This window comes from Dreissena polymorpha, chromosome 5 (assembly GCF_020536995.1).
Source record: "Dreissena polymorpha isolate Duluth1 chromosome 5, UMN_Dpol_1.0, whole genome shotgun sequence".
Lineage (NCBI taxonomy): Eukaryota > Metazoa > Mollusca > Bivalvia > Myida > Dreissenidae > Dreissena > Dreissena polymorpha.
The window spans coordinates 124,280,962-124,300,230 of NC_068359.1; the positions used below are offsets into that span (position 1 = coordinate 124,280,962).

The following is a 19,269-nucleotide window of genomic DNA, read 5'->3' on the forward strand; positions in this document are numbered from 1 at the left end:
AACATTAAATGCACTATTAAGGAAACATAAGGATATTTTCTCAACATCAAGTACTGACATTGGTCAGTGTAATTTAATCAAACACAGAATAGATCTTATTGATGAAACACCATTTAAACAGAGACATAGAAGAATACCACCATGTATGCTTGAAGAAGTACAACAACACATTGAACAGTTATTAGCTGGAGGTATTATTCGTCCATCGAGGTCACCGTGGACTAGCAATGTTGTTTTAGTCCGAAAGAAATCAAATGAACTCAGATTATGTATTGATTATAGAATGCTTAATCAAAGGACTGTAAAAGACTCGTACGCATTACCTCGTATTGAAGAAGTTTTTGATTGTCTCAGTGGAACAAAATATTTTTCAACCATTGACATGAAGTCTGGTTATCACCAAGTAGAACTGGAAGAACATCATAAAGAGAGAACTGGTTTTACTGTAGGTTCAATAGGATTTTTTGAATTTAACAAAATGCCTTTTGGTTTGACTAATAGTCCAGCGACGTATCAACGTCTTATGGAAGAATGTCTTAAAGGACTAAATATGAAAATTTGTGTCATTTATCTTGATGACTTAATAATTTTTAGTGATACTTTTGAAAGTCATCTTGAACGGTTAGACATTGTGTTGTCTAGATTGAAAGCTTGTAATTTAAAACTTGCAGCTGAAAAATGTTTCTTCTTTAAACAAAAAGTTAAGTTCTTAGGACATGTTGTGAGTGAAAAGGGCATTGAAACTGACCCTGAAAAAATAGAAAAGGTAAAAAATTGGCCAACACCAGCAAATGCTGATGAACTTCGTTCCTTTTTAGCCTTTGCTGGCTATTATAGACGTTTTATAAAGGATTTCAGTAAAATGGCAAGACCTTTGTCTGATCTATTGCCACCAACATCTACAAAGAAAAAAAACATGCCCGAGTGGAAATGGACAGAGAATGAAGAAATTGTTTTTAACAAGTTGAAAGCTGTACTTTGTTCTCCGCCAATATTGGCATACCCTGACTTTAAACAACCTTTTGAGTTACACACTGATGCATCCATCAAGGCTTTAGGTGCAGTGTTGTACCAAACTCAAGGTGACCAGAAAAGAGTTATTGCCTATGCAAGTCGATCATTGACAAAAGCAGAGCGCAATTATAGTGCTTTTAAACTTGAATTTTTAGCACTTAAATGGGCTGTCACAGAAAAATTTGCAGATTATTTAACTCTGAATCATTTTTCTGTCATCACTGACAATAACCCTTTAACACATGTATTGTCTAGTGCAAAAGTAGATGCTACTGGACAACGTTGGGTAGCAGCACTAGGTCAATTTGACTTTGACATTTCCTATAGACCCGGCATAAATAATGCTGATGCAGATGGCATGAGCCGATATCCACATGAAAAGATTCAAGAAACTGAACATAATAGTGAAGAAAGAGTGAAAGTAAAAAATGATGTAATCAAAGCCATATGTTCCTGTATTCAGATAGCTGATTTCTGTCATGTTCTACCCATGGCCAATATCAACATCTTAGATACATTGGAGGAACATGGTCAGACACTTGCTCAAAAAGAAATGCGAGAGATAAGACAAATGCAAAGAAGTGACAATGTGATAGATAAATGGAGAAGAGCTGTGATTGACGACAAAATACCAACATCATTTATGACAAAAGAGGATTTAACAATGAAAAAGCAATTTAAGAACTTGAAAATTAAAAGAGGAATTTTATTTAGAGTAGTTCATGATATAGAAGGAGAAAAAGAACAATTAGTATTACCTGAATGTTACAAAAAGGAAGTTTTAATGGGATTGCATAACAACATTGGACATCCAGGAAAAGAAAGAACTTTAAAATTGCTTAGAGATAGGTTTTACTGGCCAAGATCATCAACAGATGTAGAGGAATGGATTGACAAATGTGATAGGTGTTTGAGGAGAAAGTCATCAATTAACACCAGAGCTCCTCTTGTAAATGTTTCAACAACTTACCCACTTGAACTTGTATGCTTTGATTATTTAAGTTTAGAACAAGCAAAAGGAGGCATTGGGAATATACTTATTGTAACTGATCACTACACAAAGTATGCCCTTGCTATTCCTACCAAGAATCAGAGCGCCAAAACCACGGCTGAAGTTTTTTATAATCATTTCATCATTCATTACGGTATTCCAAATAGATTGCACTCAGATCAAGGAGCCAATTTTGAGAGCGAATTAATAAAAGAACTTTGTGAAATTATGAAAATTAACAAAAGTCATACTACACCCTATCATCCACAAGGAAATGCTGGGCCAGAAAGGTTCAACAGGACACTTCTAGATATGCTAGGAACGCTTGCTCCAGAACAAAAGAATGACTGGAAGAAATATGTAAATCCACTAGTTTATGCTTACAACTGCATTCCTCATGACAGTACTGGATTTTCACCATTTGAGTTGATGTTTGGTCGAAAACCTAAGCTACCCATAGATATAACATTTGAAAAATCAAGGGAAGAATATACAAACAAGGACACTTATGACTACATGAAAGAATTAAAATCAAGAATCAAAACAACACAACAAATTGTAGAAATTCATGTGAATAAAGCTAAACAGAAACAAAAGAAATATTATGATAAAAAAGCCAAAGCAGTAAAAGTATCTGTTGGTGATAATGTTCTAGTTAGAAAAATGGCTTTTGACGGCAAACACAAAATAGCAGATAAATTCGAAGAGGGAACATATGTTGTAATTGATCAACCTAGAGTTGATATTCCAGTATTTAAGGTGAAAGAAAGGGATTCCGATAGAGAAAAGACTGTACATAGAAACTTGTTAGTTCTGATTGATAGTCAGGATGGTACTGATACAAGTGAAATTGATGTACATGATATAGATGTGGTTATTAGTAAATCATTTGATGATTTCAGCAAAGAAAAACGTGACGTCACAGAGGAAGAGGAGGAAGAAGACGGATTAGATTTTGTAGTTTCTACAAGACACATTGGGGACGCCCAAGATCCTATACTTGATGATGAAGTTGATGTGAGTTCTACCTTAACCGAAGCTATCGATTTGATAGAGGGGGACGAGAGGATAGATCCTCCGGTGGAAGATGTAGCGGAAGAAGTAGAGGCAGAAGAAGTTCATCAAGAAGCTGAACAACTACTTGAGAACAGGACTGATGCTGATACTGAAGCACCCATTCCTTCAAATACGGAAGCTGTTGAAGATCAGACCATAGATACAACGAGTACTACTGAGGTAGGAAGTACAGAAGTTGATGTACAGAGAAATGTTCCGGTACCTGTACCACGAAGATCATCAAGAACAAGTCGGCCACCAGTAAGATTTGAAGATTACTACATGAAGCAGATGGTTGCCAGGCCATATGATAGTAAACTTCAGGCATTGACTGTTTTATTAAATTCTGGTATTTTAGACAATATGGATAGTACAATTGCTCACAGTGTTGTTGGGGCAATTATGAAATAAATAATTTTATTGTTTTAATAAACATCTTGTATATATTGCTGTTGTTTTTTATCAATTAAATAGTTAACATTATGTTAGCATACATCAGAAATGTGAGAACACATTTTAGTTGGCAGGGAGGATTGTTCAATTTGAAACAAATAATGTTATAACACATTAAGTTGAAACAAGTTCTGTCATAGTACTTTATGAAAATGTTTTGGGGAGTATTAATATATACTGCTGTAGTAGTTGTATAATTGTATTGGAGTAATAATTTGTAGTTAGTTATTGGAGTAGGAAGTTGTAGTTGTACTTTAATTATCAATAGTTGTATATATTTTTTATGATAAGTGACTTGACTTACGTTGACATTTAATGGTGTTGACACTGAAATGACGGGACGTCATTTACGGAGGAGGGGGAGTATGTAGCCCTGTGGTTATTTTACAAATGTTTAATGTTGATTTGTAACCTTAATCTTTTGGGTAATTTTACTTTCGTTGTCTCGCATAAATTGGTCACGTGGTCATTTCTGGCAGTTGAGAGAAAAGTTTAAACAAGAAAGACTTGTTCAGATTGCAGAGTCCATTGTATTTGTTTAATACATCTTAGCATTTGGTTTCGAGGTATAGTATTTTGTGGATTGATGTTTGTAGTGAACTGCATTCATATGGTTTTGTATTTCTATAATGATTTAAAGTATTTAGATGTTAAGCATCACATGTTTTCGCGATTCCGGAAATAACAGCTCAATGGTACATTTGTCTTATCTTTTACTTAAAAACAAGTTATACTAAATGACACTTAATAATATTTGCATGTATATTAATTTGCAGCAAACGCACAACTAAAGAAGTCGTGATTGAGAGACTGTGAGAGGTATTCGATTCCCTAAATCGGTAAGGTCCATGTATTTTATGTGTTCAAGGCTATGTGACGTCATTGTATATGTTTTATCATGTTTTATCTTGTTTTATACATTTGTATTGATTTCAGATGCTTTGTTGGTTCTAATGATAGTCGGCAACTAGAATGTCATGTCTATTATTATTATTAATATATAGGTTATTATTACAGCATTCATGTAATGTATATTATGTAATACTATATATTATTTTGTATTCTTTTCAGTTACCAATACCAATCTGGAAAAGAATCACGGTTCGATATTCTGTAAATTCTGTAACTCATTAAAGAACCCCTGATTAGAAAGAGAACAAATCTTGTTGTTGATAAACCCACGAGTTAGGCCTGATTATTCTTGAGTTTTCATCAGGCAACCATTTTACTGTTTTGATGATGATACCTATTTATTAATGGACGGGTCGGAAGAAACCTTGAATACTGCATTACAATTGTTGCACTCCTTCTCACAATATTCAGGCCTGAATGTAAACTTTGAAAAAACTCATGTTGTCTGGATAGGATCTTTAAAATACAGCACACGGTCCATAAAAACAAGATGGAAACTAGTGTGGGGATGTACCCAATTTAAATTATTAGGTTTAAATTTCGATGTTGATCTACCTAAAATGATTGAGCTAAATTATAATGACAAATTAGTTAAATTAGACAATATCATTGCACATTGGAACAGAAGAGAGCTAACTCCCTTAGGTAGGATAACTGTTGTTAAGACCTTGATACTTCCAATGTTTATTCACCTGTTTGTCTCCTTGCCACAACCCGGAGAGGCTATTTGTAAAGTTTTAAATGATAAAGTACTCAAATTTGTGTGGCAAGGGCCTTCAAAAATCAAAGCAAAAGTCATAACAAAAGATTTTGATGAAGGGGGACTCAAAATGGTGGACATAAATGCATTTATGAAAAGTTTAAAATTATCATGGATAAGAAAAGTTATTCAAGGCCAGAACAAATTTACATCCTTGGCTAGAAAGTTAATAGATTTTAATATACTATGTAATACAGGCAGTTTATACGCAATTTCAGCTGTTAAAAATATAACCAACGCTTTTTGGATAGATGTTTTAACAATATATTCTGACTTTGTTAAGAGTATTAATATTGACTCTGTTGATAAACTTGTAGATATGCCTTTGTTTTTTAATAACTGTTTATTAATCAACAATAAATTCCTTTTTTTGGAAATATTGGTATGATGATGGCATTCGGTTTGTTAAAGATATTATTAAAGACAGTGGGCAGATTTTGTCACTGCAAGAGCTACAAGCCAAAATGAATAAACCGGTAAACTTTTTACATTATGAAGGTATAAAAAAGGTTCTTTCCACATACATTGTCTCGGTGCAAAATGTAAAATTAAAAGATTATAAAGTACATTCATATCCCATTTTGTCGACCTATATAAAACCTATCATTCTGAATTCTTGTAATAAGTTACTATACAATATGTTTAAAGAGAACTCTGAAATCCCCACATGCCAAACAAAATGGAATGAATACTTTGCAGATGACTCCATACAATGGAAAAATGTCCATGGACAAGTGTTTAAAAAAACGAATAATACATATATTCAATGGTTACAAACTAGAATTATCCACAGAATATTGGGAACAAACACACTCCTTTTTAAAATGGGCTTGTCCAATAGTAAAACATGCACTTTTTGCAAAATGTCAGAAGAATCAATTACCCATTTATTCTGGGATTGTAACACAGTAAAAATACTTATTAAAGATATCTCGGATAGCTTAAAAAACGCAAATATACAAATAGTAATAAACAGCAAAATGTTCTTTCTTGGTGATACAAACGTAAATGATAACTGCTTTATTCTTTTCATGGAAGTTAAAAAGTACATTTTTGAATGCAAAAGGAAAGAAGTAATTCCACATTTTCAGGGATTTAAGGCTAGCCTAAAATTATCTTTAAATATATATGAAAACACAACTAATGAATCAAATAAAGGATTTTTATGGATAGTTATAAGATTAATATGTAATTCATAATTGCATGAATAACAAAAATAACTGTTATTAACTCGCATTATATATGAAACCTGCAAAATGTGTTTTCTTAACTAAGTGTCACTATGTTGTTTGCATATTGATCATAAAGTTTATATTGATTGTGTTGTAAACTGCACTCTAAGTGTAAAATCAAACTTTGTTAAAAAGGTCCATTTTTAATGACACTATCAAATGTACTAGGTTTTATTTTTTTGAACACTGTAACCATAGTAGTTGTAAATATGACTCTTTTCTTGTATTACTATGTTGTTTGCAATTTGATCATAAAGTTTATATCAATTGTGTTGTAATCTGCACTAAAATTGTAAAATCAAACTTTCTTAAAAAGGTCAATTTTTAACGACATTAGCAAATGTACTATGTTTTATCTCTTTATCTCTTTGAACACTGTAGCCATAGTTGTTGTAAATCTGATCCTTTTCTTGTTTAGGAATAAACACTTAATATTATTGTGCTATACATAAATATTTATTTAAGTTAAGTAAAAAAGGTAAAAAGGTTGAAGGAAGTACGATCCTAATTCAGCTTGAGTAATGATTGTATTAAAATAGCGAAAATACATTACATATGGTAATTTAAGTATATGAACGAACATGCCATTGTAAATTGTGTGTATATGTATATTTTATGAATGAATAAAAACATTAAAACAGGAAAAAAAAATTTTTTTACTGTTTTGAGTCACTGTGACCTTGACCTTTGACCTAGTGACCTGAAAATCGTAAGGGGTCATCTGTCATTCATTATTAATGTAAATATGAAGTTTCATGATACTATTTTAAGCATTCTTAAGTTATCATATGGAAACCATTTTACTGTTTTGAGTATTTGTGACAATGACCTTTGACCTGAAAATCAATAGGAGACATCTGCCCGTCATGATCAATTTTCCTTTGAAGTTTTATGATCCTATGCGTAAGCAGTCTTGAGTTATCATCCAGAAACCATTTTACTGTTTCGAATCATGGTGACCTTGACCTTTGACCAAGTGACCTGAAAATCAATAGGGGTCATCTGCCAGTCATGATGAATGTACCTATAGAGGTTCATAATCCTAAGCCTTATCATTCTAAGTTATCATTCGGAAACCATTTTACTAATTCGAGTCAATGTTACCTTGTCCTTGACCTAGTGACCTGAAAATCAATAGGGGCTATGTGCCAGTCATGTTCAATGTACCTATGAAGGCCTAAGCATTCTTGAGTTATCATCCGGAAACCATCTGGAAACTTACCAACAGACGGACAGACTTACATTTGCAAAACAATATACCCTCTCTTCTTCGAAGAGGGGCATAAACATAAAACAAATTGACATCTACTTTTTACACTGCAGAAAAAAACCTGACTAGCAATGTAATGTAATTATTAAATAAGATTATTTTAATGGCGAAATAGTGAATGTTCAAGAAACAATAAGACTATAAGGAAATATTTACATAGCAAAAAGTTCTAGAAACAATAAGACTAGAAGGAAATATTTACATAGCAACAAGATAACATCATAAACATGCTACACTAACTTTAGAAGAAGAATATGTTTCATACAAAATTGGTTATTGCAAATAAAGAGCACATGTTTTTACTTTCTATTTTAAGATAATTAGCATATTTTGATTCTATAAGTTAACCGCACATGTTTTTACTTTCTATTTTAAGATAATTAGCATATTTTGATTCTATAAGTTAACCACAAATAGGTTGTATAGGTAGCACATTTAATTGAGCATTTATTTTCATTGAAATGAGGTATTTAGACATGAAGAACACGCAAAAAAAAACAGACTATATTTACACTTTGTACATGTAAAGAACTTTCATGTCAACTACAATTTGATGACGCTCACGACTTCGGAGCCCTTGGAGACCAACTGCAGGTCAATTGGTCCCTTCTTCGAAGAGGGGCATAAACATAAAACAAATTGACATCTACTTTTTACACTGCCGAAAAAACCTGACTAGCAATGTAATGTAATTATTAAATAAGATTATTTTAATGGCGAAATAGTGAATGTTCAAGAAACAATAAGACTAGAAGGAACAAGGGCTGTTTGTAAAACATGCATGCCCCCCATATGGGCTCTCCGTTGTAGTGACAGCCATTGTGTGAATATGTTTTTTGTCACTGTGACCTTTACCTTTGACCTAGTGACCTGAAAATAAATAGGGGTCATCTGCCAGTCATGATCAATGTACCTATCAAGTTTCATGATCCTAGGAATAAGCGTTCTTCAGTTATCATCCGGAAACCATGTCACTATTTCGGGTCACCGTGAACTTGACCTTTGACCCAGTGACCTCAAAACTGATAGGGGTCATCTGCAAGTCATGATTAATGTACCTGTGAAGTTTTATGATCCTAGGCAAAAGCGTTCTTGAGTAATCATCCGGAAACCATTTTACTATTTCGGGTCACCATGACCTTGACCTAGTGACGATGACCTTTAATATAGTGACCTGAAAATCTATAGGGGTCAACTGCAAGTCATGATCAATCTACCTATCAAGTTTCATGATCCTAGGCATAAGCGTTCTTGGATAATCATCCGGAAACCATTTTACTATTTCGGATCACCCTGACCTTGACCTTTGACCTAGTGACCTGAAATTCAATAGGGGTTATCTGCGAGCCATGGTCAATGTACCTATGAAGTTTCATGATCCTAGGCATAAGCGTTCTTGAGTTATCATCCGGAAACCATTTTACTATTTTGGGTCACCGTAACCTTGACCGTTGATATAGTGACCTGAAAATCAATAGGGGTCATCTGCGAGTCATGATCAATGTACCTATGAAGTTTCATGATCCTAGGCCCAAGCATTCTTGAGTTATCATCCGGAAACCACCTGGTGGACGGACCGACCGACAGACCGATAGAAATGTGCAAAGCAATATACCCCCTCTTCTTCGAAGGGGGGCATAAATATTTACATAGCAAAAAGTTCTAGAAACAATAAGACTAGAAGGAAATATTTACATAGCAACAAGATAACATCATAAACATGCTACACTAACTTTAGAAGAAGAATATGTTTCATACAAAATTGGGTATTGCAAATAAAGCGCACATGTTTTTACTTTCTATTTTAAGATAATTAGCATATTTTGATTCTATAAGTTAACCACAAATAGGTTGTAAAGGTAGCACATTTAATTGAGCATTTATTGTCATTGAAATGAGGTATTTGGACATTAAGAACACGCAAAAAAAAACAGACTATATTTACACTTTGTACATGTACAGAACTTTCATGTTAACTACAATTTGATGACGCTCACAACTTCAGAGCCCTTGGAGACCAACTGCAGGTCAATTGGAGCAGTTGCAGTGGCCATCTCGATGTCAGGCATTACAAGTCCATCCTCCTCTAATGCCTGCTGGAGAAGTTCAGCAGGCATGTTTACAATTTCTCCGTTGTTACAAAAACATTCAGCAACTCCGTCGCTCACACCGATTGCCTCCACAGTGACGATAGACTGTACAAGGGGAGCTTCTGTTTTCTATATAAAAAGAAATAAATATAAACAAATCTTTTTTTTGTAAATTGTTATTTCTTGAGTTTATAGATAAACTTTGATTTATTGAAAATTCTAATCATCAATTTGTTTGTTCCAATAGTAGTTTTTTAACACTTTTACAGTGCTTTTATTTTTAAACATTATCAATTTAAACAATCATTTGGAATATTAAACTTGATTTCGGAAAATAGATACTATAACTTTTTTGCATAAGGAATATGACTCAATAGAAGGATTAACCATCAGCCAAAGAAAGTTCTGGTTAAAAGTATTTTTTTTATGTAATAGGTGGGATGTCCCAATGGACAAAATATATAAAATTGAACATTTTGTTGCACCAGCAAGAGGGAAACCTTAGTGTACAATGCGACCCTTTAGTTTGGCAAGGAAAGAATTTCCAAATTTAGGCACAGAGCAAATATAGAAGACAATATTGTACATTATATCTCCACTTTACAAAAAAGCTCAAGAGATTTAGCGTTATTTGGATTATTGTTATGCAATTTATTTTTGAAGAAGCCACATATGCTTGATAAGGGCCAAAGTACATAGGTTGAATGAGCGCGTCTATCCAGAGCCACATAAAAGTAAATGAATCAATTAAATAAAGAAATTTCAAACATAGACACTAAGAATATAGTGATAGGCAAAAAAGATGCATAATGTGAAAAGCATTGACACCAAAATAGCCAACTAGATGACCTTCAGTCATCAGTAATGGCATAATTTTCACAGGTCATGTAATCAAACGCCGAGCTTGACGACATGCAACAATGATCCAAAAATTATATCGCTCACTAATGCAGAAAGTTTCCTTAATGCATAAGAATGTATGCCAAAACTTAAGAAAAATGCTCACTTGGATTTTCGACCTCGCAGTTGTGGACAGTGACAGGACATTCTGATAGCTGTTGACGATCACATCGGTGATCGTCACATGGTCACCAGGCCTCACATCACTTTGAACGGCATCACGCCAGAGAGTGACCTGTGTCTTTGAACTGTCATCCATGACAGTGATGGTCTTGATGGGGACCATTCCACCTTGGACCTGCACCTCTCTCGGTTCGTCTTCCTGCTCATATGAATTTATGGAGTACATAAAATACTGCATAAATAGTAAGTGTCCAATAAGGAAGATTTCAGCACAAACATTAGTTAGTTATGACCAGCTTTTGATTTTGGTGGGCAACATTGTCTCAATGTTGAATGCAATGGAAGGTAAAGAACAAGGGAGGTTAAAAAAATTATAAGTGCACAAAACTGAGCCACTATGTGTATAGACATGTATATGCATGTATTATTTGTCAATTCAAATGACATCAATAATGAAGATTTAAGCGATTTGTGGAAATACAGCTATTATATCTTCTATATTGTTAAGATAATAATAAAATAAATCTTTTAGTCAGACAGAAATGAAAGAGATTCATTTAAATATATCAATTGAAATGAAATTTTTGTATGCATACCTGAGTGACTTTCCCACTTATGGAGACCCGTTTCTTTGCAGGTGAAGTAAGTGCAGTTTTTATTGCAACAATCTCTGCCGGTGGTGGATTCAGAAGCCTCTCACCCTCCTGCACATGTTGTGGAGGCACCTGAAGGGGTGCTGACATGAGCACCTTCGATGTGCTCGTCAAGATGAGGACTCTCACCTCATCCTCTGTTCGGCGAATGCTGTTTCGCACAACCAAAGTGTTGCCCACCTATAAATGGTGTACAAGTGTTATTTTAATCAACAAACGGTGCATTTTGATGCAAGTTAATTATTGACCAATTAACAGTTAATGTCAGTGTTGATTAGGGTGCTGGTCTTAAAAACTTTAATTTCAATACCATGTATGAAACCATTGAGTCTATTGTTATATGTTGCATAAAACTACGATGTTTTCAACTTTCACAATAACATATCATTTATCTATGAAACGTGCAATTGTTACAATCCATAGTTACAAAACATTACATTTAGGTTACAACACAGATTGTTAAACTAAAATTTAACACAGATTGTTAAACTAAAATTTTCAGTACAAATTACCTGCAATTTACAAAACTTTGCCGGGTCGTAGCAGATCCCTTTTGCCGTGGTAATGCCGTCACTCATGGCAAAGTTCATGACTCTTTTCTCTTCGCCATCCTTCCTGTATACTTCTGCAGGCTTAACCGCAACAACCTTGACCTTTAAAGCCAAAGTGTATGGCCCAGTGCCCCGTTCAGTAAAAGCGGCATCGATACTTGTCATCTGATATGATAAAACATGAATGATATTTTAGCAATATTACATTTCAAATAATTCAACAGGAGATTTCAATAAATAAAAATCACTGCATTTTTACGCAAGCAACACAAAATTGATATGGTTTTCCCTTGCATTGACTTCTTTGAATTATTTTGACGCAATTATATCCTGACCATTCAGACGACATTAATTTGTAACTCTGTAACACAAAGATATTTTAATGATTTATTACGTTCTCAATCAAAATCAAACATTAATAAAATAATATTTGTAACGCTGTGACAAGTAAACAAGTATTTCACAAAATTAACACTGTACAATTGTTATATTGGGATTATATATAATTGTTATGAAAGGCATATTTACATAAAATACAATTAATGAAATCGTACAGAAATACATGTGATATGATGTAATATACTAGTAATATATACATTTATATATAAACACAGGCTCAAAGGAATGAACTCTTTTGTCAAAACCTTTTCAGATCCTAGCTAAGGCTTTGTTGTGTGTAACATTGTTACTGCAGTTCCGATGTTCAACTAAAATTTAGTAAATATTTGTCATAAATGAGAATCAGGTTTGTAAACTATTTATCATGAACCTGTTCTTCTTAAATTTGTTATATTAAATCATTACTAAAACCAATAACTTGAATTAATACAATATGTTATTTGTCATTATACATACTCAATAATGACATACTCCTTGAAATATACATTTTGGTCCTATATAGATCACGACATGGGGTTTGGTGCTTGGGCATGTATATCATTGAAATTTTTGGAAGGAACATGATTGAATCATGATGAACACCATGGGTTGTATTCAATTATGACATTATAATGAGAAAAAAATGCAATAGATTTTTTCTTACAATTCTCTATTTTTTGCACATGCTAAAAATAATGGGTTATGATCAGAATAGTAAGACTCTAGTGTGCCAAATGCAGCTATTTCATTAGCACATATTGTTGTATAGATATGATCAATGCATGAACCGTAATCAGTCGTAACACCAGTCGGCAATTGTTGCAAATTTGAAGGGCTCTTAAAAGCATCTGTAAATTGTTTATTTAAATTAGTTTCGAAGTTGAAATCACCCATCAGTACAAGCTCCATTTTTGAATGATTGTCCGTGATTTCATTGTTGACAGCCATGAGAAATTGCGTAATATTTTGAAGTGTATGTTTTTTTGGAGGACAGTACACAAAATCGATCACAAGACCCTGCCCAATGTCCACAAGACAGTACTCTATGTCACAAATTGTCCTAAAAGAAATATGACGCACAGTCAATTCATTTTTGACAAAAACCGCAATACCATGAGCTGTTTGTTCCAAAGTACCACAAAAGCTACTAAAACCTTCTAGGCTATACGTTTCATCAATCAAATTCCAAACTCTTGTTTCAACTAAACCTATGATGTCAGAATACAACATATTGGTTTCTTGTCTGAAGTTAACGAAATGTTTCCTTAAAGAACGGCAATTATGGAAGATTATTTTTGTATAAAGCATTGAATCAAATAAATCCAAACAAGGTAATAAATGGGTTATTTTTCTGTGATTTCTTAGTCTTTCCATTTCAATTTCGACATCTGGAGAAACATGTATTTTACCAGCATTCATTTCAGTCAAATAAACACCTGACAGTTTGCCAACTCTACTGAGACCAACATAGTGAATGTGATCAATTTTCTTTGTTCCAAGTTAATTACAGCCTCTGTCATAGTGGAACCCTGAGCTTTGTGTATTGTTTTCCCTGCTGATAGGTAAATAGGGAATTGGCGCCTGATGATCAAGTAATTTTTGTAATATTGGTGAAGTAAAGCGACGACACGTTTCAAGAATAGGCTGTCCAGTTCTGCGGAATGTGTGCATTGTACAAATGTCTATATCGACTGCGCCACTTACAACCAATAGTTGGATCATCAAACAAAACCCAAATTATGCTGCATCTACAAGAATTTTGAACTCTGAAATCAAATTTTGTTATGATGCATGATGCACCATTAGTCAAGCCATCTTCTGTGTCTACATTCAGGCTTATTTCTGCAGGCAATTCAATTCCAAGGGAAAGTGTTTTTGGCAGATTCATCGTTTTTGAAGAGTCATCTGGTATTTTGGAAATAATTGTACTGCGTAGAGATGCACTTATATCACCAGACACATCATCAACAGCTTCAATTGTAACAATATTACTGACAGGCATTTCTTTCAAAATAAAGGAATTGTGCAATGATACATCCTCCCTTCTGCAAAATAAATGAGGTTTGTTCTTGAGGTCATTACTATCACCCTTAACTAATCTAGCTTTTAAAACAGCAATATCCTCTTCAGTATGAAGGCCTTCCCTCAATCTATTCAGCAGCTCTGCAAATGCAGCATCTTCTTTCTGGCGCATTATCACTTTCAATTCAAAGAAATCAAATAAATCAACCCAAACATTTGCGGCCAAATTATGCAGTTGGGAGCTTCTGAATTCCTGCGAGAACACCCAAGAATCCATGACAGGTTTCAATTGAAAGAGATCTCCTACTGCAAGTATGCTTACGTTCCCAAAAGGTTTATTGCAAGATGTTATTTCCTGCATTCTTAGATTGATAAAATTCAACATGCTACGACCCACCATAGAAATTTCATCTATAATGACAAGTTTTAAGGAGATGTACCTTGCTCGCATTGTGTTCAACTGCTGCATGTCAAGAGGCTTAAAATAAAAACCTTGGTTAGCTAGTATGCAAAAGGCGGAGTGAATTGTGCTTCCACCAATGTTATGCGCAGCTTTTCCAGTTGGAGCACACATCAAAATTTTAATTGTATCAGGATTTTCACCCCTTAAATGATTATAATATTTTATCAAACCTTGATAAATGCACTTTGTTAACACACTTTTCCCAACACCAGCACCACCAGACAGAAATGTGTAAAAGGGTAATTCTTTGGATTTCATTTTAGTAAGCATGTAATAAAAAAAATGTTTTTGCTCGTGATTTAACTTTCGTTTACTCTCAAAATAAGCATCATTATCCACCTCTTTCTGAGGAAGAATTTCTGCATTGGAGCGTCGCATAGTAACATTCAAGTCTTCCCCTAAATCATAGTATAATGAATCACTATCAACAACATTTGAGTCAAAGCAACCAAACTGACTGGCTGGTGAGACACCTGCACTTTCATCTATTGCCTCTTGGTGTTGCGCTTCCATGTCAACGGGTGGTTCTATTTCATCTAAATTCATTGCAACAAATGACTCAAAATCAAAATCACATTTCTCAAATTGCATCTTATTAGCATTGATTTCAAGAATTTTCGAAGTTAAACATTGCTCATAGTTGTCATATCCGGCTATAAAATCCCTTTCATCATCTCTCCAATGGGTGTACAGCATAAGTTTTTGACGAAAATGCTCTTCCCTATCCTTATTGATTGGTGTTATATTAGTATAAATAATTTTCCCACATTTTCTTTTCTTAAGCATGTGCCACATGGTAACTTCACCACTTTGCGACCAACTTCATCGTCATCATTTATAGGCACAATGTCATCTTCTTGGTCATGAACATATTCAGTTTCGGGTAATTCTGCTTCAACATTTACTGATTTCTTTTCCCTCTGCTTAGGGATGACTTCATACCATGATGCAAATTCTGCATAACACATTAACTCCATAGACTTGGGTCTCCTTTTGTATCTCTTAAGAATACTATCCATCTCTACATCAACCGACTCTTTAGGAAGACTCTGCAATTGTGAAAATGGTTTGATCATAGATGTTCTGTCATTTGATTGATTTGTGTCAACATATATAACCGGCCTTGTACAACGTCTCAGTGGCATCTGTAGTACCAAATAGACAGGCTCTTGAGCGCCAATCTCAATATTGGTTAAAAACTGGTTACCAATTCTGCGTACCTGTTTTCGTATGTTGGTGTCTTTTGACTGAGCCTCAAAACAAGCATCCGCAAGCAAGTTTGATAAACCCCTTTGTCCTTTAGAGATGTAAGATACTATGTACGAAACACAAGCGTATGGATCAAGTATGTACTGCAAGTCCATATTGGCCATCCAGCATTTCATTAAAACAGTGTTGTAATTATTTATCCGTGTCTCAGCTAAGGATCGCTTCAAGAAAACTGTCACTCTTTTTAAGGTCGATCTTATTACCTCGATATAGGTATTGAAGTCAATTCCTAGAGAAACAAGGAACTCGTCTAAATCTATTTGTTTGTTATTTGTGTGTGCCTCATTTAGAAATGCTGTTATTTTTGTAACCAATTGCGAATGCTGTGGGGATGCCGAAGTTTCATCTAAAGGATATAATATAATAGTCTTTGGCATAGGAAACAATGGAAAGTTGAATCTGCATACATTTTTGCCACGTTTACGGCATGTTTTTGCATGTCTATGTGTTTGGTAATTTACTAATTCTTGAATAGCATTGTCATTTTTACAGGTGACATACTTATCAACAAAGTCTGTGATTAAATTGTCAGGTGAAACACCATGAAGTGGAGCACCTTTCACCCACAAAAGCATATGAATATGGGGGGAACCTCGTTGCTGGAATTCCACTCTATAAAAGAAGTCCATTATTTCACCAACTGGCATAAGTGTGCTTTTTAAAATGTCTTTTATAAAGATTTGAACTCTCATGTCAAAGTACCTGGCACAATCACAGGATCTGACTTTATAAGAAAGCACTTTTCCTGCCAGGAAAGTAACCTTGCTTCTTCCATTGAAATGTCTGTACCACGGCCAAGTTTGTGTAGTGATATCAGTAATGGCAACCATTTTGTTTCTGCAGCAGAGAAAGAAGCAAACCAAGTAGGAGTACCGAGTTGACGAATCATTGCGAAAACATCACGTTTAGCTTGCTCCCAGTAAGGTGGAGATCCACGAATCGTCCGTAAGACTTTATACCCATCATTTTGCATCGTGAGCTGATCAACAAAAACAGGATTAAGCAAATAACCCGCAGTTAGACTCTGGTCTTTAGATTTACATTTTCTTACAGCTAGATTAACCTTATCCTTGACTTGTTTGATTTGCAGACGTTTTAACTTAAAGAATATGTTAGGAACACATTTTGCAACTCGTCTGTCAACATTTCTTAACTCCCACTTGCAAATATCACTGTAATGCAATGGTACCAAACGCTGTGAATTATCAAGACGTGGCTTTCCACAGAAAATCGATGGGAATGAGAGTATTTCAGAATGAAAGTCTTGAAATAAGCTGATAGGACTATTATTTTCTCCTGGAGCTACACAAAGCACCTGGTTAAATTCTCTGAAATCAATGGGCTGTAGACATGTGTCTAAATTGCCAACTAATCGATCATTAAAACTATCATCTTCTGTCCAGGAATCTGATTGATAGTCATTATCAACTGTATTAACAGCATCCTTCCCTTGCTGGGACATGGAATCCGGAAAGATAAAATCTTCATGTGGCTGCTCAAGCCATGTTTCATTTAAAACAATTCCTTCGTTTCTACAAATGCTGCTATTTGCAACCAACCATTTCGCAGCTTCGAATACTTTATTTGGCCTAATATTTTCAAATAAAACATGGTGTTTGAAAGCCAATTTACGCTTCAACTTTATCATTATAGTGTCATGTTCACTCATCATTCTAGGCAGTGACTTGATTGTGCTGTTTACATCTGCAGGAACATTGACAATATTTCCCCTCAGGTTTAACTGACCACCCCTGGGCATTTCACGGAGTTGCATAAATGGCAATCTTGGAGAAACCAACCTTTCTTCCAAATTTGATAATTCCAACTCCTTTGGTTTAACAGGAAATGCCAAACCATTGTGTTTGCAAAAAGGGGGTGTTTCACCTTTGCATATAACTTTATAGCAACCACTGCAAATCCACTCAACATTATTAACACTTTTACAATTTGACAAGTAAGGGCCAACTTTTTCCCGATTACTTAGTAATTGTTCGCAGTTTTTCATTGAATACCTAAAAAAGGTTTGGGAGCAGCATGAACAGACATAATCTGGCCCTTCACTTACAAGATTGTGAAACTTTGAAGGAAGATCTACAAACTTATCTGGAACAAATCTATCATCTATGCAACCAGTGAATGACATTCCTATCATTTTATCCCTTAAACAAGGCCGTTTCCGCCCAACACTTGTATTTGCCTGCTTTCTTTTAGGAATTTTCTTAAAACCCTCTTGATTGTCCAATATATGCACGGCATTAAAATATGGCTTAAAGAAGGCTTTTAAAAAGAACAAATGCATATCAAACTGTACAGAGGTAGGGCACTGTCCACATGACGTTACCAAATTGTCAATAAATGTGCACATATCTTTCAAAGAATGCATCTCTCCTAGAACAGAAGTTCCATCGGGACAACAAAGACCATTTTCATCTCTACTGTGACTATCAAACACATAATAAAAATGAGTTTTTCTTTCATAGTGAATAGCAATAGCAAACCCAGCAAAAACCAAAATTACATCATTGTTATCTGCAAAACATTTTGTGAATGCAATTTCGAGTGAAAATAAACCCGCTGCTTCTATGTCAATATCACTCGAGCATCTGATAACCCCAGACATCACATCTTTATGCTCAACATACACTCTTTTACCCCTATAGACAATTTTGTCAGGTAAAATTTGTGGATTCACAAAGCCAGAAACAGTGTCATCAGTGTTCAATGCCATGTATAAGCTACTGCCATCCTGGATGATATGATTAAGATCATCAGCCTTAATCTGACCAGCAGGCTTAACATTTTTTACAAAAACTAAAAACATCATACAGCATGGTACACACTGTTTACCTCTTGCATCACAAGGCAAGCGTTCATCAGTTTGACAGTAATCACCATGTGCAACCAGCAAGTAAGCCATATTGATACTTGACAGGAGCACAATCCAAACAACAATGATGACAGAAATTGGGATTTCTAATGTTTGTTTATATTATACTTCAACCTCATGCTGGTTCATTGAACTACAAGGTATATCACAAACTATTCATATAACACAATCTAACAGTTCATGCAAGTAGCTACATGTATCCTGTAAATTTAACATTGCAAATCCAGGCCCATCAGAGAGGGTAT

The 19,269-nt window shown here is 34.5% G+C and overlaps 1 protein-coding gene across 1 annotated transcript in view; it reads right to left on the reverse strand.

The window, feature by feature from the left end:
* Nucleotides 1-12,170, reverse strand: part of LOC127831607 (uncharacterized) — a 233,203-nt gene extending 221,033 nt beyond the window's left edge. Inside the window, exons 1-3 of the mRNA XM_052356586.1 lie at nucleotides 11,967-12,170; nucleotides 11,398-11,634; nucleotides 10,785-11,000 (exon numbers count right to left, since the gene is read on the reverse strand). Coding sequence (XP_052212546.1) covers nucleotides 10,785-11,000; nucleotides 11,398-11,634; nucleotides 11,967-12,170 — 657 coding nt within the window. The remainder of the gene's footprint in view (nucleotides 1-10,784; nucleotides 11,001-11,397; nucleotides 11,635-11,966) is intronic.
* Between the last annotated feature and the right edge of the window lie 7,099 nt (nucleotides 12,171-19,269).